The sequence below is a fragment of the Triticum dicoccoides genome, chromosome 3B (genome assembly GCF_002162155.2).
Source record: "Triticum dicoccoides isolate Atlit2015 ecotype Zavitan chromosome 3B, WEW_v2.0, whole genome shotgun sequence".
Lineage (NCBI taxonomy): Eukaryota > Viridiplantae > Streptophyta > Magnoliopsida > Poales > Poaceae > Triticum > Triticum dicoccoides.
In genome coordinates, this window is record NC_041385.1 from 690177167 (window position 1) to 690200832 (window position 23666).

At 43.1% G+C, this 23666-nt stretch overlaps 1 protein-coding gene across 3 annotated transcripts; it reads right to left on the reverse strand.

Annotated features, from left to right (window-relative positions):
* Positions 1-6621: 6621 nt before the first annotated feature.
* On the reverse strand, positions 6622-10618 carry LOC119277884 (protein FAR1-RELATED SEQUENCE 5-like). Of its 3 annotated transcripts, none has more exons than XM_037559225.1 (5): positions 10362-10618; positions 10167-10274; positions 9408-9556; positions 9051-9261; positions 6622-6956 (listed from the first exon to the last, which is right to left on the reverse strand). In XM_037559225.1, the coding sequence occupies exons 3-5, from the start codon at positions 9549-9551 to the stop codon at positions 6919-6921; spliced, it is 393 nt and encodes a 130-aa protein (XP_037415122.1). In that variant the 5' UTR covers positions 9552-9556; positions 10167-10274; positions 10362-10618; the 3' UTR covers positions 6622-6918. The 3 variants fall into 3 exon arrangements, with proteins under 3 accessions (XP_037415122.1, XP_037415120.1, XP_037415121.1); XM_037559223.1 differs by having other exon boundaries at positions 7121-9261; positions 10362-10614; XM_037559224.1 differs by lacking the exon at positions 10167-10274 and having other exon boundaries at positions 7121-9261; positions 10362-10615.
* Between the last annotated feature and the right edge of the window lie 13048 nt (positions 10619-23666).

A 23666-nucleotide genomic window follows, 5' to 3' on the forward strand; every position in this document is an offset into this window, starting at 1 on the left:
GCCGCCGTCGCCTACCCCTCCTCCCTCTGTGCCGCCGTCACCTCCTCCTCCTCGCTGGACTCGGTACCGCCCTCCTCCTTCGTCCTCTCTCGACTCGCCGCGCCGGCCAGCCCCTCCTCGCTCCGCCCTTCCTCCTCTGTCCTACTCTCTCCTCCCTCCTCCAGTTGCCCCTCCTTCTCCCTCCTCCCTCCTCCATCCACAACCCCTCCTCCCTACTACATTTTGACTTAGTAGGCTAGTTCATATGTAACATTTTGATTTAGTTCATATGATTTATTTGATTTAGTAGGCTAGTTGATTTAGTTGGTTTAGAACATTTTGATTTTGTTGATTTAGTAGGCAAGTTGATCTAGTAGGCTAGTTGATTTAGTTGATTTAGGGGGTGTTTGGTTCAGAAGTCCTAGACTTTTTCTAGTCCCAGGGACTAATCAAAAAAGACTCTTCAGTAGAGTCTTTTTCTAGTCGCTGTAGAAAAAGTCCCTCCCGTTTGGTTTCTAGGGACTTTTTCTAGTCTCTGGGACTAAAAAGTCCCTGAACCAAACACCCCCTTAGAACATTTTGATTTTGTTGATTTAGTAGGCAATTTGATCTAGTAGGCTAGTTGAATTATGGAACATTTTGATTTAGTTGATTTAGTAGGCAAGTTGATTTAATAGGCTAGTTGATTTATAGAACATTTTGATTTAGTTGATTTAATATGCTAGTTGATAGCTCTGAAGATAGCTCTGAAGATTTGGCACTCTGCATATTGCTTTAGGAAAATGGCGCCACCACCACCACCACCATGTCGATTGTGCAAGTCAAGGTGCGCCAGCAGCCTTGCAATTGGCAAGCTGTTTGGCATCTACTTCCAGCCGAGTTTTCGTCATGCGGCGGTAAGAAATTATATGAAATGTAAAAACTATTTTATTTTTAGTGTTGGCATTACTGCATTATGTCATTTTTTTTACACAGATCGTCCATTGCAATGTGAGGTTGAAATTCAACAAGTTGACAGGAGACACTATGACATTTGAGGCTTCTGGGGGCCGTACACTATGTAGGTCGAGGAAGGACGAAATATTTAATAGATTGGAGGAGATAGATGGGCCCGTTTCCTCGCCCGCATGCGTCTTACAGGTGGTGAGTTGACCAGCTTCTCCTTCAGAGCAGAAAGACCCAAGTTGGCTGTCATTTATATCAACCTGGTGGAAGATGATGAAGATGACAAAGATGATGAAGATAATGAGGACCCACTCAATGAAGATGATGAGGACCCACTTCATGAAGCCATCGTAGCTCAAAGAATGAGGTTGAGCGAGGAGGAGGTGTGCAACCTATGGGACATAATTTGGCCACGTGATGACTTTGTCGGGGTGCCATTCGTGACCCGCCTGACACGTACCATGGTCGATCGACATGATATGGTATGTTATACTTACAAACGCAAATTATTCGATGATATGCTTAGTGTAGAGTCCAATGATATGATATGTTGTGTGGAATATAGTCGATGATATGCTTTAGTGTAGAGTTCGATCACATGCTTATTAGTGTAGAATCTAAGAAACAATTAATAGTGTAGATAATCCATATATACTTATTTGCAAGAGTATGTGCGAGGCTATTTATTAATTGATATATTTTTCTTATTCAGAAATTGGCAAAGAGTCTATCTGTGAGTTATGGTATCGAGTCTGATGAAGAAGGCTCAGCTGGACTATGCCTTACCGCAAGGGGCTCCGTCACAACCTATACTTACCACGTGGACACGGACGGTCGCACACACTTAAACTCGGTTGGGTGGAAGAAATTCCTTGATGGCAAGAATCTTCGTGTTGGACAGGCCATCTTAATTACTATCAGGAACACCAACTGCCCAGGCTTGAGGATGATGATCGTCTTTGATATCATCTAGAACTACATATGTGTGTGTGGCTATATCATCTAGAACTACATATGATGATTGTCGTCGATATCATCTAGAACTACATGTGATGATCGTCGTCGATATCATCTAGAACTACATATGATGATCATCATCGATATGACCTTGTACTGCTTGAGGATGCATGTTGACTATACATGAAATTGTTATCTAGTACTCTCTTCGTTCCAAATTACTTGTCATGGTTTGAACTAAAACCACGACAGAGTAATTTGGAACGGAGGGAGTACTAGTATCTGGAAATTGCATTTTATTGAAACCAAAACGAAACGGGGTAGGAAGCGGGGGAAAATGATGAAAGATATAGCAGTAGCGAGGGGCTAGGAAAGCGCTACAGCTAACTAATAGTAGCGTTCGTGAAAAGCGCTGCTGATATAGTCAACAGTAGTAGCGCGGGTGCTGACCGCGCTATTACTAACAGTTAGCTGTAGCGCCGTAGTAGTAGCGCGGCTGCCCGCGCTGCTGATAGCCTCAAAACCCGCGCTACTACTAGGGTTTTCCCTAGTAGTGCATAGAAGCCACTAAATGAACAAATGACGAATCACCTCCACACCCGATCTCGATGTGGCTCCATCGCTGATAGGCAACTTTTGCGGACCTCCAATGTGGCTCACCACAGGCGAAAACATTGTCATTGAACAAATCAGGCCGGGACAACACACCAGACACGCCGTCGAACTCCAGATCTGGTACCCTCGCACAACTAAGACGTCGGACGAGGGAACCATACCTGTCATCCATGAACCACAGACCCAACACACGATCCATCATCTTCCACATGCTGCCGATGCAGATCACAATCTGCATTCGCTACTGGACTACCTCCCAAGCTCCGCTTTAGCGCTGGAGCGAACGCGTCGCAATGGAGGAGCCCGAGGATACAGGTCCACCACGAGGATGCCGTTGTTGGCACGATATCCTTGCTTGAGCAGACTAGTTTCCAATTCCATCCCCGACCATAGGGCTAATCGCCAGGTCAGAGAAGGATCTGAAGAATTATTATTTAGCGTTGTCATCGCCATCGTCGAAGCCAAGATGGTGAGCATCCTAAAAACCTTAACTACGAGAGCTTAAAAAATGACCCACACGCGTGGATTCGACGATCCCCCTCACCACCGACGACCGAGGTCGTGGGCGAAGAAGAGCCCATGAAGAAAGGCGTTGGGAGGCTGGCATCTCCTAGTGACGCTAGGGTTCCAGTTCGCAAGTGGTGAGGAAAAAGAACTCTAATCCGCTGCTAGTGATTAATTAATGGAGAAAAGAGTCAACCACACAGGATGTGAAGGCGGCGCAAACGTATAGGGTCCGTATACATGTATAAACGGTAATTGCATCTCCAACACTGATCCGTTAATTCCTTCGGTATATGTACGTGTGTCCGGACATGGTCCGCGGACATGATGTGGGAGTGAGTCATCCAACGCTAATTACAAAGTATCCGGCTGGGTGAAGAAGGTGGGGGACCATGCATGTGATGGGATATTGTGTTGTGTTGTCCAATTGGGAGGAGAGAGAGAAAAGTGGAGCATGCATGTGCAGAGAGAGAAGAGAGGAGGACCATACGGAGACTTTTGGTTGGTCAAGTGAATGCCCGGATTCGGGTATATTTTCTCTACTTTTTGTGTTCAATTTGCAGAAAACGGACGTCCGGACCTATTCGCGGACCGATACGGGTCTTCATTGGATTGCAAAAGTGAACAAATGTGTCCAGTCAAACATATGCCGGAGCTTTGCCGGTCTCCCTTGGAGATGCCCTAAGCACCACAAAAAAGGTAGGACTATGTATTCGTGCGTGCTACCGATTCCATCTCTTTGTAACGTTTTAAACTTTTTTTTGCGAACCAACTTGTGGTTGGATGATTAGAGGGACTGTGGTATCCCTAGCCCACCAGAGTTCAAATCCTGGTGCTCGCATTTATAGCTGGATTTTTTTTTCAGGATTTCCGGCGATGCGCGTTCAGTGGGAGGACACGTTCCCTTCGACGACGAGACGCCTATGGTGAGTTCGTAAATCTTAAGATGATACGCCGGCTCAGTCTTTCGGAGGTGCTTATAGGGGTAGGGTGTGCGTGTGTGCGTTCATAGAGGTGAGTGTATGCGCGTGTATATGAGCGCTTGTGTCTGTACTGATGTTAAAAAAAATGTTTTAAACTTTTTCTTTGAGGATCCTAACATTTTTAAACTTGATTGATGACGATCGGGTCCAGGTCAATGACGTCATGTTGCCATGGTGTGCATGCAATGCAGGGGATGGTCTTTTACAGCAGCCCGGCCAGTCGGACCCGTACCGCGTACCGCGTTATAAAACTACTAGCTGGCGACTTCCCTTATCCCGGTTTCATCTCATCTCTCGGAAACAAAACTTTTATCTTTTGCAACTAGCTCTGCGAATCGCAATCGGCAGACCAAGTCGGCCAGGCATACCGCCGATCCACCGGCCAGAAGCTCAGCTATGAACGTCGCCCTGATGTGCGCGGCGCGGCGAGCGCGTGAAGCCAGCGTGGCGGTCGGCGTCCCGCTCACCGAGCCGTTGCAGATGCGAGCAGAGGGCGAGGCCTGGGTGGCCATCGGCGTCCCGCTCATCGAGCCTCGTCCCCGGCGCAAACCTAGCCCTTACGAGCTGCCTCTAATCAGGGTAAGATGATGCATGCTCCGCCTTTTTTTAAGACCGTAGACTTGCGTTTCAAACATAAGAACTAATGTCTATATAAATTTTGAGACATTACAAGAGCGCGTCTCAGTTAATAGGATCCGGATCTGCTACAAGTGCCAGACATGCTAGCGCGGACGGTCTGGAGGGGAGGATAGCAAAGCGGACAGTGAGAGTATGTTAAGTGAGAGTATGTCAGAGCATCTACAACTGGACTTTGCAAATTTGATCCCTCAAACGCCCGCGGACGCGTCCGGAGGCGTCCGCGTGCACTGACCGTGCATGTCTCAAATTAGAGGGCTCCGGCTCATCCTCCTCCTGCTCGACCTCATCCATGTAGGCGAACATCTCGGCCTCTTCCACGGCCTCTTGCGCCTCCATCTCCTGCCGGTAACGGCATTTTGCCTCCGCAACCGACTACGACCGGAGGGAATCGAGGATGGCCTGCTGCTCCGCCTGCAGATCCCCGTCGCCAGCGTCCCCCACATCCTCCTCCTCCTCCTCCTCCGGATCCACTGCATCCAGAGGTAGCCCCGCGGCGATCCAGGCTTCGCGCCTAGCCAGATCTGTTCAAGGAGCTTGAGCCGGCGCTCCGGCGTCAGAAAGGGCTCGCTCCTCACCCAACGGCATGGGGGCATGACTACTAGGCGGACGGGTGGAGTGAAAAGTGGCGGCGGCGGCGGACAGGAGGAGGAAAATATGGATGGATGGTAGGGTTTCAGTGCCGCCTGTCGACTTAAATAGCTGGGCAATGCACTACACGGCTCGCCAGAGCTACGCCACGCGGCGCCACCGGTCCGACAGCGGAGACGAGCTTCGGACCGTTGGCTTTGAGGGTGTTTCAGGCTAGGACCCTTTGTCAGTCCGACATGGCGGGCGCGCCCAGGCGCCCCCATATCCAGCCCAAATATGGGGGTGCCGGTCAGCCCAGACGTTTGAGGGCTGTTTGAGAGGTCCGTCTGGGTCAAAAAAATCATGACCGGGTGGCTTGCACGGGCGTATGAGGCAGGTTTGAGAGGTCCGGTTGTAGATGCTCTTAGGATTTGGTTCGAGAGTGGGGTTTTGTGAGGTCGGGTGGGCCAGACCGAGCTGGTCCATTGGAGCAGGGAAGGATTCAATTGGAGATGTTTTAACTTGTACTCTTTGCGGACAACTATTTTGTGCCTTAATTATATGTTCTTGCTCTTGCATAAGTCAAAATTTACCCGACCGAACCATATACGTCGAAGAGAAAGTTGCAAACTGATAACTTTCTACATGCATTTGTTCTTTGCAGTGCTTCATGATCGTTGCAGGGATTATATTTACAAGTATTATCATCATGGGGGAAGGGCCACTCGCAACAAAAATACTTGGTTTGTGCATGCTTTGGGCTTTCATGATTGGATTACTCTGGGCTACGTTTGAAGCATGCAATTTGCCGGATGTAGACACAACCGAATCCTAGTATCTTTGCTCCACAACTGGTTTCTTGAATGGTGGAGTAATAATATCCAAGTGATCTTTCCATTTATAATGTCTCATGTATAGCGGACTCAAAGGTGGCTAGGCTCCTGCCGTGTGTTTGAGGGCTTGGCCGCTTGGGCGTGTGGTCTATTTGGAGACAATATCAGGTGAAAACCCAGCCTTCAGTGAAAGCGTGGAAACCTTACCACGGGCTGTTGGATCTTGTATGTATGGACTAGATTCATTCATAACTGCTACATGCAGTTTTGCAGAAAAACGCCCGCTCCCAGTGAAGCTATTCTGCATATAACCCCCTGATGCATACAAGTACCACACCTAGCTCCTCGTCACATGTGACCCTTAGTCACATGCCCTTCATTGCGTTTGTGCTTCTCCAAGTATATGAGCCTCATATCACAGCTAGCTTAATTAGAACCATGTCCAATGAAGCTCTGCCCAAAAATATTGAAGTCTGCCCAGTTCCTTGTAAATTTAAATAGAACAAATAGTACAATAGAACAACTTAAACCATTGCCCAGATCTATGCCGAAACCACAACCAAACCATTGCCCAGTTCAAGAACTCCTGACATAGCACATTCCAGCAATTGAGACCATTGCCCAGAATAGATTTAAGTAAGGCAAACAGTACAGCTGCACATAGTGTGATTATGCAACATCAATCTGATTCAGTCACCCAAGATAATGCCTCACTCCAGTACACACTTACAAAATAGACGCGTCAGTAACAGTGATAGCAAATTTACACCTTTATATACATCAGTCATTGAGCACATAGCTCCAGTACACTAGCTTATAACTTGCAGAAGTGTGGCACCAACAACTAATAGCTCCTTCACTCTAGACAAGAACATACCAATGGGATAATTTTAGTCCTAATAACTTGCAGAAGTCGGTAGGGCCACCAAGCAACCTGAAACAAAAAAGTTTAATTGGTCAAGCCGTAGGAAACATCGTTGGAAATTATAAACAAAATTTTAATACTAATCTATGAATATAGTTACATCAGTGTGTGTTGTATTTATTAGCAAGCAAAATTTTAGAACTATTCTCTAAACTAAGACCAGAGGGATGTACCATAATCATGTCTGCTGCATTTCCTTGTCCTTGTTCTTGTTCTTCTCTTTCTGTCTTTGCTTTCCACCCTTATCCCTGTACCCCTTTAGTCTTTTGATTCTACCCCTTGATCGAATATCATTTGGAGGATGGATATGAACCTCACTTGGAATGGAACAACCTAAAAATTCCTCAAATTCTTCTGTTTGAGTTTGTTTTTTCGCTGGAACTTGGGTAGACAATTGCTCTCCAAGTGCAAAAATATGATCTCTCAAGAATTGGATGCCGACCTTAGATTGCTTCGCTTGTACTAAAATGTCTTCCATCTTCTTACATGTTTCTGAAGCTAATTTTTGTATCTCCGGATCAATTGAACTGCTCTCATTGCCTTCCAATAGAATGCCGTCCTCGTCAAAGATTGGCTCGGTTTTGCAGTCCTTTCTAAACCTTTTGAGTACATAATGCTTTGGCAATTCATTTAGTTGGGCAGTTCTTAGGACATGGATCAGATGACGACATGGGATACCATGTGTCTCAAACAACTTACATGTGCAAGAACCTACCATGGTTGTTGTGTTGTAAGTTACCACCCTTAGTTTCTTATAGCCATCATGTATAGTTACTGTTTTTACCTCACCATCATGTGCCATCATCTCAACAAGGCAACGATCCCTATCAGCAAGCAACTCATGTTGAAAATCCTGAAATATCTCATGCGTGAACACCTCGCTGCCATGCTTTTCAATCGCCCACGATGTCTTCAACACAGGCATCGTATGTAGGCTCACATGGTCCTCTTGCAACTCCTTATGACGTTGTTCTTCCAAAGCTGTGTCAAATCTAAGCCAAAACTCAACCAAAGCATGTTTGTAACCAATAATACGTGAGAAGAAAGAATTGGCACTCTCTGACCTTGAAGTAGTCCGCATAAGCCCTGACAAAGCTATTTCTTTGAAATAAGCTGGTATCCATGATTCTCGAAGGCTGAACCTTTTACTGAACCATTCATCATCTTCCAACCCATACTCTGACATAATTTCTTTCCATCGTTCCTCAAATTCAGTAGGAGTTTCAGAAGACCACACGCACCGACCTAATCGTTCATGGAAATCCTCATCGGTCTTCAAATCAGGGCCAACCTTTTGAGGGATCTTATTCATAATATGCCACATGCATAGCCTATGTGCGGCTGCTGGGAAAACTTCCCTTATTGCATTGTCCATGCTACTACATTCGTCAGTTATTATAAACCTAGGTGCAACCCCTCCCATAGCTTTCAAGAATGTGCGAAACAACCACTTGTAAGAATCTGCCTTCTCATCGTGTAACATTGCAGCACCAAAACAAACACTTGCCTTATGGTGATTGATTCCAGTAAAGGGGGTGAATATCATGTTATATTGATTGGTGCTATACGTGGAGTCAAAGGACACAAGCTCTCCAAATAGAGCATAATTTTTCCTACATGTGGCATCCGCCCAGAACACATGTACCAGTCTGCCCTTATCATCAAGAACATAGTCAAAATAAAATCCTGAATTTGCAAGATGTTTTCTAGCAAGCTGGTCAACAAACATTTGAGCATCGGATGACTTGATGAGGCACCTAAGGTTTCGGTGGTGATTTTGCAAGTCTCTCTTTGTACAGCCAACATTCTCAAAACCCCCCAAGTCTACACGAAGGAACCTGTATGCTAGGGATGTGCCAATGCTAGCTTTATGACAGTTCCATAATGTAGTTTTTGCTTGTTGGCTAACTTTCCTGTTTGATCTGATGAATTGTTTTTTACTGGGTGATACAAGTGTGTGTGTGTGCTCCTGTTCGAAAAGTGTCACAATGTACTTATTCTCGACCGTGCGTTTGACTGCAAGTTTAGCTTCGCACCCACATCTAGTGATTTTCCTCTCATATCTCCTCTTACTACCAGTGCTAGCTACCAAAGTTTCCTTACCTTTCCGCTCTTCACGGAAACCTTCACGGTCACAGTAGAAACGCTTGTGAGTAATGACACCATTGACAATCTTTTGCTGCCCCACACGTACTGAAAAACCAACATGATGTGCATAAGCTTCATAGAACTCCTTGGCTGCGTTCAAATCAGCAAAAGTCATCCCAATGGCTGGTCTGATGGCATCATCACACTCTGGAGTACAAGATGAGCCCTACAATTTGAACGAAAAGCACAACGGATTTACTATGTTGGAACACAGGAAATTATAAAGATGTACTCTCTCTGTAAAGAGATATAAGATTGTTTATAGATCACTAAAGTAGTGAGGGGGTACGTATTAGTTAGGCAAGTACTTACACAAAAAGGTGCACTATAGGATTTCTGTGGTGTAGTAAACCCAATGTCCAGACTTGGCCTAGTGTGGACGGCTGATTCTGCGTCAGACTGGACATCACAAATAGCCAAAGAAGGAGCCTTGCTCACTTCACTTTGGCATTCCATAGTTACTGCACAAAACAAGATATACAGTTTGTGAGTGGAATCATAGGAGCCACCCAATACGTGTCTTCCAGAATAGCATAAAATAAAATAAATGGTACAAGGAACATTCAAGTGCTAGCATTACCTAATCTCAGCTCACTTTACCAATCAATTGCAATAGAAAATTACATCATCTAGTTCACTGTCAGCAACACTAGTAGCAGTGGGACACACACACATCTATAGTACCATCTACAGCTCGTGGACGTACTGCTGGTTTCCAGAACCATTAGCATATCATTAGTGTGTGAAAAATTCACCTGCCTATAGCTGGTCATGACAGGCACTGGCAGACGGGCTGTGAGTGCCCACATCGGCTGGGCCGATTCAGTTTACATACTTATCATCATCTAAATTCTATCTAAGACAGTAGCAGTAGCAGTTTATACAGATATCAATTTTCATTAGACTACTGTCACACGCAGCATACACGCCAGGCAGCGACACACGTATAGTCATAGATGTATATAACACTTAATTAGGAGCAAGTAAATTATATCTCGCCGTTTTCTTCAAGACAAAAATCTGCACAGTAAACTCTAGGAAAATAAGCAGTTGCTGGCAAGATGCCACTACCTCGTCCTCTCTCCTACTTCCTTTTTAGATGTGCTGAACTTGGAGGAGACAACCCAATGAGTCACGAGCTACTCGCCTCCTCTGTTTGCTTTGCAAATCTAGCCCAATCTAGAGAAGAGGAGACCACTAGATGAGCCATTGGGACAAAGGAGAATGGGGCAAAGCAGAAATTATGAAGGGTACAAATCCTCATACCTAGGGGCCCAAATCCAGTTGGGGATTGAGCACGGCTGGCCGGACAATCGCCGGAGAGGTATCAGCCGCGCCGCTCGCTGGCCGCCGGCCCAGCACGGAACGCTCGGAGCAGGGCTGCCACTTAGCGGGACAATCACCAGAGAGGAATCACCGGCGCCGCCCGCCGCCCGCCGCTCGCCGCCCGACGCTCGCCGTCCAGCGCCAAACGAGAGGGTCTGACTGACTCGTCTCCTAACCCTAGCTTCTCACGGTAGGATGGGGATTTGCATACTGCTACGGGGAAAGGTACAGAAGGGCTCAGGTTCTGTACGGAGGAGCAGAATTCTTGCGGGGTTTAATTTGCAATTTGTACATCCTTCCATCTCACAGCACACATTTTCTATCCAACGGCACAAGGCCAAGTTTCCATGTTTTCGCTGAATGTACGGTTTCCACCACCATATCAGGTGAAAACCTAGCCTTCAGTGGAAGCGTGAAAACCTTACCACGGGCTGTTGGATCTTGTATGTATGGACTAGATTCATTCATATTAACACATGTTTAGCTATTTGCTCTGGGTTTCCCCCCTTTTTTTTACTGCTTTCTGAATTTACCGCTGGGGGCTAAACAAACATCTAGAGTTGTGGCCACCGCCCACCGTCAATCCGTTCTTTCCTTTTCTTTGTTCTTCCAGAGACGACAGAGGAAGAAAGAGAAAGGGCGACACCCCCATCGGTCCATCGCGCGGCGCCCCGCACCTGTCGTTCCTCGCCTGCATCCGCCGCTGGTGCCGCCAGCATCCTCTCCCCAACCTTTTCCTAGGGAAGGTGACCATCGACGGCGACGGCGCAGTCACCGCCGGGGCCACACTCCTTTTCTCTCCATCTAGAATCAACATTACTACGGGAAGGTCCTAAGACAACACATGTATCAGAGACCATTCAACCAAACTATATGCGGTGATAAATCACAAACGGTAACAAAATATACTCGTGTGCCAGGAAACAAAATGTGTGTGATGGCCCATCCATCGGGTACGATGATTGTATGCAGACCGTGTGTGATAGAGGGCACATAGTAAGACAAAAAATTATGTGTGCGATATGTAGTCGTAACGCGCACGGTTGCAATGTTCAAAGCGTGTGTGTTTGGCAAACGCTTTATGGAAATAGATTGTTTGCGATGGTTGGGAGCATCACACACGATGCATGGTACGAGTACTCGTATGTGATGATACTGGGAAAGAGTGGCTTCTACATGCGTTAGAACCTCTTCCAGAAATTGAACGTTCTATGCTTCTCATGTTGTTATGGCGGGCTTGGCATATCCGGAATGAGGTGGTACATAATAAACCTCCACCGCCCATGGAAGCTTCTAGTCGTTTCTTGGTGAGTTACCTTGATTCCCTTAGTGACATTAAGGCAGATCTCTCTTCAGATAAAAGCATGGGAAAATCAATCATCACATATGATACAGGCACCAATAGACCGCATGCGTTCATAACTACTGTACCTACATGGAGAGCTCCAATTGTTGGCTGGGTAAATTTATGTACTGATGGCTCATTTGCGGACGATGGTTCAGCAGGTGCCGGTACGGTTTTGAGAGATGATAAAGGTGCTATTATTTTCTCGTCATGCAGGCAACTTTTCTCTTGCCGTGAATCCCTCAAAGCTGAACTATGTGCGTGTATGGACTATGGAGGGTCTGTCATTGGCTATCCAGAGAACTGAGCTTCCAGTTGCAATCGAGATGGACTCCCTTATTGCAGTGAAGATGATCCAGGCAAAAGAGGTGGATAGATCAATCTATGCATCGCTTATCAAGGAGATTAGATATCTTATGTCTATTCGTGAATCATGTATTACTCATATCGTTTGTAGCCAAAATAAGGTTAGTGATAGTTTAGATAAGTTTGCTCGTTTAGAAGGTAGAACCATGATTTGGATTGGTTCTGGACCTTTGATTGCTACGGAATTAGCTACGATTGACTGTATGAACTTCTCGAGTTGAGTAATACATTTTTCACCCGCAAAAAAAAAAGTTACACATATGGTTTCTTATGTAAACATGATGTAATAACACATGACACCACATATGATTGTGTGCTGGAAATTGTTTTCTCTATCGGACACACATCGTAATTAAAAGAGTGGTGTGTGGTACTAATAATGAGAATGCAAGGTTGATGGAAAAATACGTGTGGTAGTTGCTTGTACCTAGAAACCGGCTCCAATCCAACCATTAATGGCGTGCACCAGCTCGTACCAACCCACAGACGCCCCAATGCAGAAATTAATGGCGTTATATGCGTGTCCCGCAAACCACGCCACCACTTCGCGCCTCTTTCCTAATCGGTTTCCCGCCACCAGCGAGTTGCTAGTTATAAGCCCTAGGCGGCAACGTCGACGCACCATAGCGACACTGCACACCGCCCATACCCATACCCATATAGATTCCAAGCATGACATGCCGTCAAAGCGCCGCCTCCTTTGTGAACCTCGACAAGGAGAATGAGCCGGGGCAGGCTAGAGAGCAAGAGTGTCGTCGGCCGGTGCCGGTGCAGGCGCCACGGCCCATCGGTGATGTCAGCGTGGGCATGGCATCCATTCGGCGCTCAATGGTCATGATGATATCCGGTTCCATGACGAGCAGTGGCGGAGCTTGGTGTAGACCAACACGGACAATTGCCCCCTTAATCTTTCCACCCATTGAAGAATATGCTCTATTTTAGGCCTAACCAGTGTTTAAACTAGAGATAGCCCCTCCTTCCCATTAATTTGCTCCCCTTCAGCTAATGGCCCCCTCTTGGATTATGCTCAAGCTCCGCCACTGATGACGAGGCCCCTGTGCGCCTACAAGGAGGACTTGCCAAGTGTGCGGGAGTGGTTTTGGCTTACTCGCATATCCTCCGAGAGAGGATTTGAAGACCCCAACTTGTGCTAGCTCAGCGTTGTACTTCCGACGGTTGAGAAGGTTGAAATGGTTGTGGAGCATCTTTCATCTGCGAAGCCCCAAACTCCATAAACTCTGGATCGTTTCTCTCTTCCGGGTATGTCTCCTCTTCCTCTTCCTTTGGATCTACATTCCGTGCACGACTGGAAGAAGGATGTGCTCGGCTCGAAGAAGGACGTGCTCAGCTCGAAGAAGGAATATCCACCCTTAATAGAGTGCGTGCTCGGACATCCATGGATGGACCACCATGGCAAGAAAGTAAAGCGGCTGGTGTGCGACAACGATTCACGATATTCCGCACAAGCAACGAGAGTGACGTGTTAATATGCAACGTCGCAACGACACCTACGAGGAAGACAAATTGCATTACTAACAAGACCTCAAACTTGGAGAGTAATCCTAACAAGTCCGTCAGCTTCCGGACCCGGGGCATGAAAGAGCGCTACATTACCCTCATTAATACATCTCCATAGCTTCATGCCTGCAAAAAAAAACATACGTCACATACCACTCATTCTATACACATGTTCATATTTCTAAAGCGAGACATATCACTCGGTCATGCATAGGGGCATATTCGAGGTGCGCACCAATGGTTTCCCTAACAGAATTGTTGAATGCACCATCAGTAGCATCACTTGGCATTAGGTCCAAGCAACCGGCACGAGTCCAAGCACCCTTGTGGATAAGTCAACACTCTTGGCGAAGCCACTCCAAATGCCTCATATATGCCTGCTCGTCGTGGTCGGATGTGTGATCAGTCTCAACTCGAAGTCCTCTATGCACATTCCACATGTCCACCCACATATTGTGGTGTTTCCTCCTAATTCGTGACATTTTTGTTGTTTGCCAACTCATCCTACAAATCACGAGAAGAATAAATTAGTTACATTTTTCAGTATTTAGCATGAATTCACATGTGCTACAAAAGTTCTGTCACCTATGAAGCTTCACACTTGTCTCCATGTAGTTCGGCGGGTTCATTGTTGTACCCCAAATTGCTTTGAGATGCGATGTGGGAGATGCCACTCGACCGCATAAAAGCATATCATGAGGCACCGCAGGCACATGTTGCTTAAAGGATACCGCCTCATTACCGTGTACGACCTCCAGTTGACCAACATCACACCATGTCACTCACACACAAACTATTTTGCAGCAATGAGGGCAAATCTTCATGAAAAATTACCTGAATGTAAGTCAACATATCGAGCTCGCTGATGTACACCTTGTACTATCACATGTCGGTCACGCTCGACACTTCGACATTAGCCCATGTGTACGCGGTAGTGGGGTATTGCTCCTCATCCCCGTTAAAAGGCCACTGCCAAGATTCGTGTGGAGCAATGGTGACTGAACGGCCAACATGGATACACTCCCGCATCCAAACATGTAGGACCCATACAAAACCACCAAGACAAGATTTCGGCTTACTCCTCCTGCATGCTCCGTCCAACTGCACATTCATACACATGTTAAATTATCACACACATACATCAAATTCATAGAATGAAAATGGATCATATACTACCCAACGGTACAAAAACCTAGTTCCGTCGACCCCCAACTCCACTTAACATCTCAGTTGCGAAGAGGGTCCAAGAACATCTCATGGATCGAGAATTTACGATGTTTTTCATAGTGATTTTCATTTGGTTTCATTGGTTTTTGTCATTGTTCAGATATTTCTAATGCTAATCCAACAAAAGAGAGGAAAAATTACTTTGTCCTTTGGGTGGCAAGAAATATTATATTTGGAAGGAAACCAAAGGAGATTGCTACAAATCAAGCCAATTGGAGCAACTTTCCTGAGAAGAGCATTGTCCACAGGCGCACCAGAGTGAAAGACTGCATTCCATATGACCGCACGCGCTCGTTTGAGCGGTCATTTGGAGTGCCGACAACCCCTCCTCGACTATACAAGCAACTTTCTTGAAGGGGTCACGAGGAGAAGAGAACCCTAGCCGCCGCCACACCATCCAGAACAGGAGAAGAGAGGATCCAAAGAACTCAAGAAGATCATTGTAGTTTTTGGTCCTTTCGTCTTCATCATCATCATCACCTCCTTCACTATTGTAAGGGGGATTGGAACTTGTAATCTCTATTCCATCTCATCTGAGATCAAGACTATTTGAGTACCATTTCATCTCATTGTGGTTTTCATGTTTTTTCTCTCTATTGTGATTGATTCCCCTTTTATAATGTGCGAGTAATTCCCCAAGGTGTGGGAGATTTAGGTATGATTGATATGTGCCTGTCCTATCTCTTGCCATCTGAATTCGTAGTAGTATGATCTATTTAGTATGTTGTTATATTGTGGTTAATTCTACGTGTGTTGTCCAATTTAAGGTCCCATGCAACATGATCTCAAGACCTACACATATAACATATATTGTTTACGAACTCTGTGACCTCTGACGTGACAGGTGCAGATGTCTATGAGAACCGGAGACAATATGAGATAACAGTTATCCATTGAACTTAATGCTTGGTTTCGGTCCATGACCATAATTATAGAAACGACCACTTTGTTACGAACCTGTTAATATAAATGCTGAAGACTATGACTACATTACAAAATACTCTCTAAATTCACTTGCATTCTACACTATAAACTATCTCATGACAAACACGAGTAGACACTAATAATATGCATTCAACATTTATATCTAAAGTCACTAGCATAATTGATCCAACAAATTCATTCCATACACAATGCATTTTTTTTACAACTTACTCAATTACTCGACAATACCAACTACATTAACACAACAACTTTTTATTGCATGTGAACCAAACATATCCATAAACAATCTATACAAACTGATTCATAGAAGCTAATCTTAGGATTTCACCTAATGGAAATTTTCTAATCTCAACATGAATGTCTACATAGTACCTACTACATATCCACCATAACTATGTATCCTTTCATTACCATGCATATCCCAGACAATCTATTCAAGTAAACTAGGAAAATCAAACCCTAGGGTTACACCTAATACAGAATAATGCAACCACAATACAAAGATTTGACCCAAAAAAATTGGAGGAAAGGAAGGAGAATACCTCAAGCTAGTTTGGGAGGGTTAGATCCACAAGTTTTGATGGTCAAATGCAAGGATTTGAGGAGGGGGTGATGTGGAAGGAGAGAGGGTGCCACCGCCCATGTTTGTCGCGATGGGATGAATTGTGCATCAGTTGGGCTAGCTCCAGCGCGACCCGGTGATCCAGTAGTAATACGAGGCCAGAAACGCAAGGGCCAATGGCGTTTCCAGCCTGCCACGTCAGCGAGCCCTGCCAACAAGGACTTACCATGGGCCATGGCAGCAACGTTGGCTGGTTTGGCGTTTCGATGTTGAGGAGAAAGGCTACGGCCCATGGCGTTTCCAAAAAGGGTCATTTTATAAATAATTTCCTAGACGGTTCATTTTGTGATCAAGTGTCAAAACAGTAATTTTGGCCCTTCGATGTACTCTCTCTGTAAATAAATATATGAGCATTTAGAACACTACTCTAATAATCTAAACGCTCTTATACTCCCTCCTTTTCGGTTTAGACTAGCCACAGTGGGAGTAACTTTGGTATTAACATCGAGTCCAACTCAGCAAATTTGCTTATGTGGCAATGAGTTAATGAGGAGATATGTAGTACTAGTAACTTAGCTAGTTACTGTAACATCACATGTCCCAATGCAATATGAGTCTATGACCTAATAAATGAAGTTTTGCATGTTACCACACATATGTTACTACCCATTGTTGAGATAGTAACATAGTCTAGAGATATGTGTATGTTACTAGTGTATGTTACTCTTCATTGTGACTAGTCTTATAGGGCTAAAATCTAAAATCTCATCAATCAAGGCACATGTTGAGTGGAGGAATGTATCTTGGACTTTACAAAACTATACAAACTAAATTGATGCATTAATGGGGATTAATTACACTGCATGCATGCTTGGCTACTACAGATGAGTAGTACCATTAGGCTAGTCATAGTGGGAGTAACTTAGGTAGTAACATAGCGCATTTCAAGAAAATTTTGCTTACATGGCAAGTAGTTAATGAGAGGTGGTAACATAATATGTTACTGTAACATAGCGCTTTCCGAGACAAGATGAGTCTACAAGTTAATAAATGAAGCCATCCATGATACTACTATTATATTACTTTGCATTATGAAGATAGTAACTTAGAGGGTGCTTGGATACATTTTAGTCCCATGACTAAAAATAGTGGGACTAAAACTTGCTAGCCTCACCCATTCTTGGATCCAAATACTAAAGAGACTAAAATCAAGTTATTAAGCATTTATTATCCTCCAAACCCTCCAATCCAGAACTCGCATGTGTTAAAGAAGAGGAATTAAATGAGGAGAGAGAGGGCTAATACATATTTTAGTAGATTTCCTATGACTAAAATTTTTTAGCCTCAAGACTAGTCCTAGCCTCTCTTTAGTCAGGGATATTTGGAAGTTTAGCCTCTAAAGGAGACTATATTTAGTCAGACTAAAAATAGTCCCTTGGATCCAAGCACCCTCTTAGACTAGTGGCATGCATATGACACTAGTCTAAGTTACTCCCCACTATGACCAGCCTTACATGCATTGGTGAGTTTCTTTTTAAATCTTGCATGTAAAGATTTAATGCGCCTCGGAATCTCAAAAGGAGATGAAGATAAGCCATTTAAATCGAAAAAATGAAAATTTCAAGATAAGGCCTATAAATCGGAAAGGAGGGAGTATTGAGGGAGTAGCTATTTTTGTTCAACTGGTATGCCTCGGCCATTGAATTTGTGCTGGCAATTTTTACCTGTTAAATTTCAATATCTACTAGCAAACATGCCCGTGCGTTGCAACGGGAGACAAAAAAGTTACACGTCAGCCAAATAAGTATGACCCAATACCCCAATTTATGAGCGTCCTCTATTTTCACACGGTGGCTCACCATGTTTTCACTCATCTTTCTTTCCACCCTCGTTGATGATGTACGCGATGTCCATGTGATCGCAATGCATTCGTCGTGGTAAATCTCAAGGCAATGAGTTGCCACTGCATGGCACACTTGTCATTGTGCCGCGCAAGAGAATGTTTAAAACTTTAAAAACAAATTTCATGGACCACAAACTACTCCTAGCGCCTAGACATAAAAAGACTTTCCAAAAACAACCCAAATCCTAGACATGAAAGACTTTTGAATCGACGAACATTTTTTCTAATCGACAAACATTTGTTTTAAAATTTTGGGCATTTTTTAAATGCATGAACATTTGTTTTGTTCAGACGAACATTTTTTGAAATGCATGAATAGTTTTCGAATTCATAAACATTTGTTTTGTCCAGACGAACATCTTTTGAAATGCATGCATAGTTTTTGAATTCATGAACAGTTTTTGAGTTAGCAAACCTTTTTTGTATCAATGAACTTTTTTTATAATTGGGGAACAAATTTTGAAAAATTGTGATTTTTTTATAATTTGCGAACAGTTCTATAAATCACCAAAAGGATTAAAACTGCAGTTAATTTATGATTTCTCGCACATTTTTTGAATTCATAACATTCTATGATTTCTCGAATATTTTTCTCAAAACTTGCAACCTTTTGTAATTTGAAAATCTCGAATTAATTTAAAGAAGGAAAAACAAAAACAGAAATGAGAAAAGATAAGAAAAGAAAAAACGAAATGAAAAAAAAAATAGGGGCATCACGCCCCACGGGCCGGCCATGAACGCGTATGCGGGAAGGAGGACGTGCGTGAGAAAAAGGTCGAGGAAAATAGGACGACCAAATAAGTATGACTCAATACCCCAAATTATGAGCGTCCTCTATTTTCACACGGTGGCTCACCATGTTTCCACTTATCTTTCTTTCCACCCTCGTTGATGATGTACGCGATGTCCATGTGATCGCAATGCATTCGACATGGTAAATCCCAAGGCAATGAGCTTGCCACTGCAAGGCACACTTGTCATTGTGCCGCGCAAGAGAATGTTTAAAACTTTAAAAACAAATTTCATGGACCACAAACTACTCCTAGCACCTAGACATAAAAAGACCTTCCAAAAACTACCCAAATCCTAGACATGAAAGACTTTTGAATCGATGAACTTTTTTTCTGATCGACAAACATTTGTTTTAAAATTTTGGGCATTTTTAAATGCATGAAAATTTGTTTTGTTCAGACGAACATTTTTTGAAATGCATGAATAGTTTTTGAATTCATGAACATTTGTTTTGTTCAGACGAACATTTTTTGAAATGCATGCATAGTTTTTGAATTCATGAACAGTTTTTGAGTTAGCAAACCTTTTTTTGTATCAATGAACTTTTTTTATAATTGGGGAACAAATTTTGAAAATTTGTGATTTTGTTATAATTTGCGAACAGTTCTATAAATCACCAAAAGAATTAAAACTGCAGTAAATTTATGATTTCTTGCACATTTTTTGAATTCATAAACATTCTATGATTTCTCAAATATTTTTCTCAAAACTTGCAACATTTTGTAATTTGAAAATCTCGAATTAATTTAAAGAAGGAAAAACAAAAACAGAAATGAGAAAAGAAAAGAAAAGAAAAAACGAAATGAAAAAAATAGGGGCGTCACGCCCCACGGGCCGGCCATGAACGCGTATGTGGGAGGGAGGACGTGCGTGAGAAAAAGGTCGAGGAAAATAGGACGACCAAATAAGTATGACCCAATACCCCAAATTATGAGCGTCCTCTATTTTCACACGGTGGCTCACCATGTTTTCACTTATCTTTCTTTCCACCCTCGTTGATGATGTACGCGATGTCCATGTGATCGCAATGCATTCGACGTGGTAAATCCCAAGGCAATGAGCTTGCCATTGCATGGCACACTTGTCATTGTGCCGCGCAAAAGAATGTTTAAAACTTTAAAAACAAATTTCATGGACCACAAACTACTCCTAGCGCCTAGACATAAAAAGACTTTCCAAAAACTACCCAAATCCTAGACATGAAAGACTTTTGAATCGATGAATATTTTTTCTGATCGACAAACATTTGTTTTAAAATTTTGGGCATTTTTAAATGCATGAACATTTGTTTTGTTCAGACGAACATTTTTTGAAATGCATGAATAGTTTTCGAATTCATTAACATTTGTTTTGTTCAGACGAACATTTTTTGAAATGCATGCATAGTTTTTGAATGCATGAACAGTTTTTGAGTTAGCAAACCTTTTTTGTATCAATGAACTTTTTTTATAATTGGGGAACAAATTTTGAAAAATTGTGATTTTTTTATAATTTGCGAACAGTTCTATAAATCACCAAAAGAATTAGAACTGCAGTAAATTTATGATTTCTCGCACATTTTTTGAATTAATAAACATTCTATGATTTCTCAAATATTTTTCTCAAAACTTGCAACCTTTTTTAATTTGAAAATCTCGAATTAATTTAAAAAAGGAAAAACAAAAACAGAAATGAGAAAAGAAAAGAAAAGAAAAAAAAAGAAAAGAAAAAACGAAATGAAAGCATAGTTTTGAATTCATGAACAGTTTTTGAGTTAGAAAACCTTTTTTGTATCAATGAATTTTTTTTATAATTGGGGAACAAATTTTGAAAATTTATGATTTTTTTATAATTTGCGAACAGTTCTATAAATCACCAAAAGAATTAAAACTGCAGTAAATTTATGATTTCTCGCACATTTTTTGAATTCATAAACATTCTATGATTTCTCAAATATTTTTCTCAAAACTTGCAACCTTTTTTAATTTGAAAATCTCGAATTAATTTAAAAAAGGAAAAACAAAAACAGAAATGAGAAAAGAAAAGAAAAGAAAAAAAAAGAAAAGAAAAAACGAAATGAAAAATAACAGGGGCGTCATGCCCCACGGGGATCGAACCCAGGTCTACACGGTGGAGTAGATAGGCTTCAACCACTAAGCTGCTATAGCGTTTGTGACATATGTGGGGTATTAGTTTTATAAAAGACTGTGCTGGACGATGACTTTGAAACGAACCGTTTTCTTGACTTATGAGTGGCATAGCAGATAATTTATAGCAACTTCAAGGGTATTTTTTTGACGGACGACCAGAAACCCTATTTGCTTTATTATTACTAGCAAAAGAGCCCGTGCGTTGCAACGGGAGAGAAAACATAACACACACTCTTAACTCAACAACCATCACTCAAGACCACAATAGGGCCTTTATTTTTGCGAGGCATCATATTTGTGTTGCCGCTTATCCTCCTTCGCACCCTCGTCGGCGATGGCCTTGGTGTTCACACAAAACAACAAAAAACGTGTGTTAAATATGGTTAATCCTAAGGCGTCTCTCTCTCCCTCTCTCCGCCCTCTCCCTCTCTCTCTCTCTCTTCCCCCCTCTCTCTCTCGCTGGCTTTCTCTCACTTTCGCGATGAGAAATCTGTTGTTTTCCCTTGCGACATTTTTCAGAGGTATGCACGTGTAGTTATCGATGTTTTCTTTTCCGTATATGGTTATAGTGGGGTATTTATTTGCAATCCGGATCGCCGCCGGTATGAAAAAAAGGGATCTTGCGCTATAAATTATAAGTTTGCTTCCATAACAATATTTAAAAAATATTTAACAGGTAAAATTAATATTATATTTAAATTCCACACATTTTTCTAATAAAATTTCATATATAATATGTTAAAATCGAAGTTACGATCTAAAAGATACAAATAATTTAGAAAATCATTTGGTTTGACTCAAATATATTTTAAAATAATATCTAAAAATACTTAACAGGTAAAAATAATCTCATATTCATATTCTACATATTTTTCTAATCAAATTTCATATATAACATGTTCAAATCGGAGTTACGGTTTAAAAGATATGTATGATTTTAAAAAGCATTTGTTTGACTTAAATATGATCCGCGGATCAATTACCTAAAACATCAGGGGTGTTTTCGAAAAATGTAAAATAACGGTTCGGGTGTGACTTAAATCCGGACGGCGGGTTGATTTCAAAAAAAGACAGGGACTTTTATATAAAATACGAAAATAACGCTTCATTTTGACTTAAAACAGGACTGGGGGTTGAGTTCTCTGAAATAGAGGGACTTTTCTGAAAAAATGCCATGACGGACGAAAGAAACCCAATTTGCTTTATTATTAGGTAAAGATAAAGATAAAGATAAAGAGGTAAAGATAAAGATAAAGATTAGGTAGAGAAGAGAGTAGAGATAGAGAGTAGAGATTATTGGAAATATGCCCTAGAGGCAATAATAAAAGTATTATTATATTTCATTGTTCATGATAATTGTCTTTTGTTCATGCTATAACTGTATTATCTAGAAATCGTAATACACGTGTGAACACATAGACCACAATATGTCCCTAGTGAGCCTCTAGTTGACTAGCTCGTTGTGATCAACAAATAGTCATGGTTTCCTGACTATGGACATTGGATGTCGTTGATAAGGGGATCACATCATTAGGAGAATGATGTGATGGACAAGACCCAATCCTAAGCATAGCAAAAAGATCGTGTAGTTCGTTTGCTAGAGCTTTTCTAATGTCAAGTATCTCTTCCTTAGACCATGAGATCGTGTAACTCCCGAATACCATAGGAGTGCTTTGGGTGTATCAAACGTCACAACGTAACTGGGTGACTATAAAGGTGCACTACAGGTATCTCCGAAAGTGTCTGTTGGGTTGACACGGATCGAGACTGGGATTTGTCACTCCGTATGACGGAGAGGTATCTCTGGGCCCACTCGGTAATGCATCATCATAATGAGCTCAAGGTGACCAAGGTGTTGGCCACGGGATCATGCATTACGGTACGAGTAAAGTGACTTGCCGGTAACGAGACTGAACAAGGTATTGGGATACCAACGATCGAGTCTCGGGCAAGTAACGTACCGATTGACAAAGGGAATTGTATACAGGGTTTGATCGAATCCTTGACATCGTGGTTCAACCGATGAAATCATCGAGGAGCATGTGGGAGCCAACATGGGTATCCAGATCCCGCTGTTGGTTATTGCCCGAGAGTCGTCTCGGTCATGTCTGCGTGTCTCCCGAACCCGTAGGGTCTACACACTTAAGGTTCGGTGACGCTAGGGTTGTATGAATATGAGTATGCAGCATACCGAATGTTGTTCGGAGTCCCGGGTGAGATCCCGGACGTCACGAGGAGTTTCGGAATGGTCCGGAGGTAAAGAATAATATATAGGAAGTGGTATTTCGGCCATCGGGAAAGTTTCGGGGTCACCCGGTATTGTACCGGGACCACCGGAAGGGTCCCGGGGGTCCACCGGGTGGGGCCACCCATCCTGGAGGGCCCCATGGGCTGAAGTGGGAGGGGAGCCAGCTCAGAGTGGGCTGGTGCGCCCCCCTAGGCCCACCCCCTGCGCCTA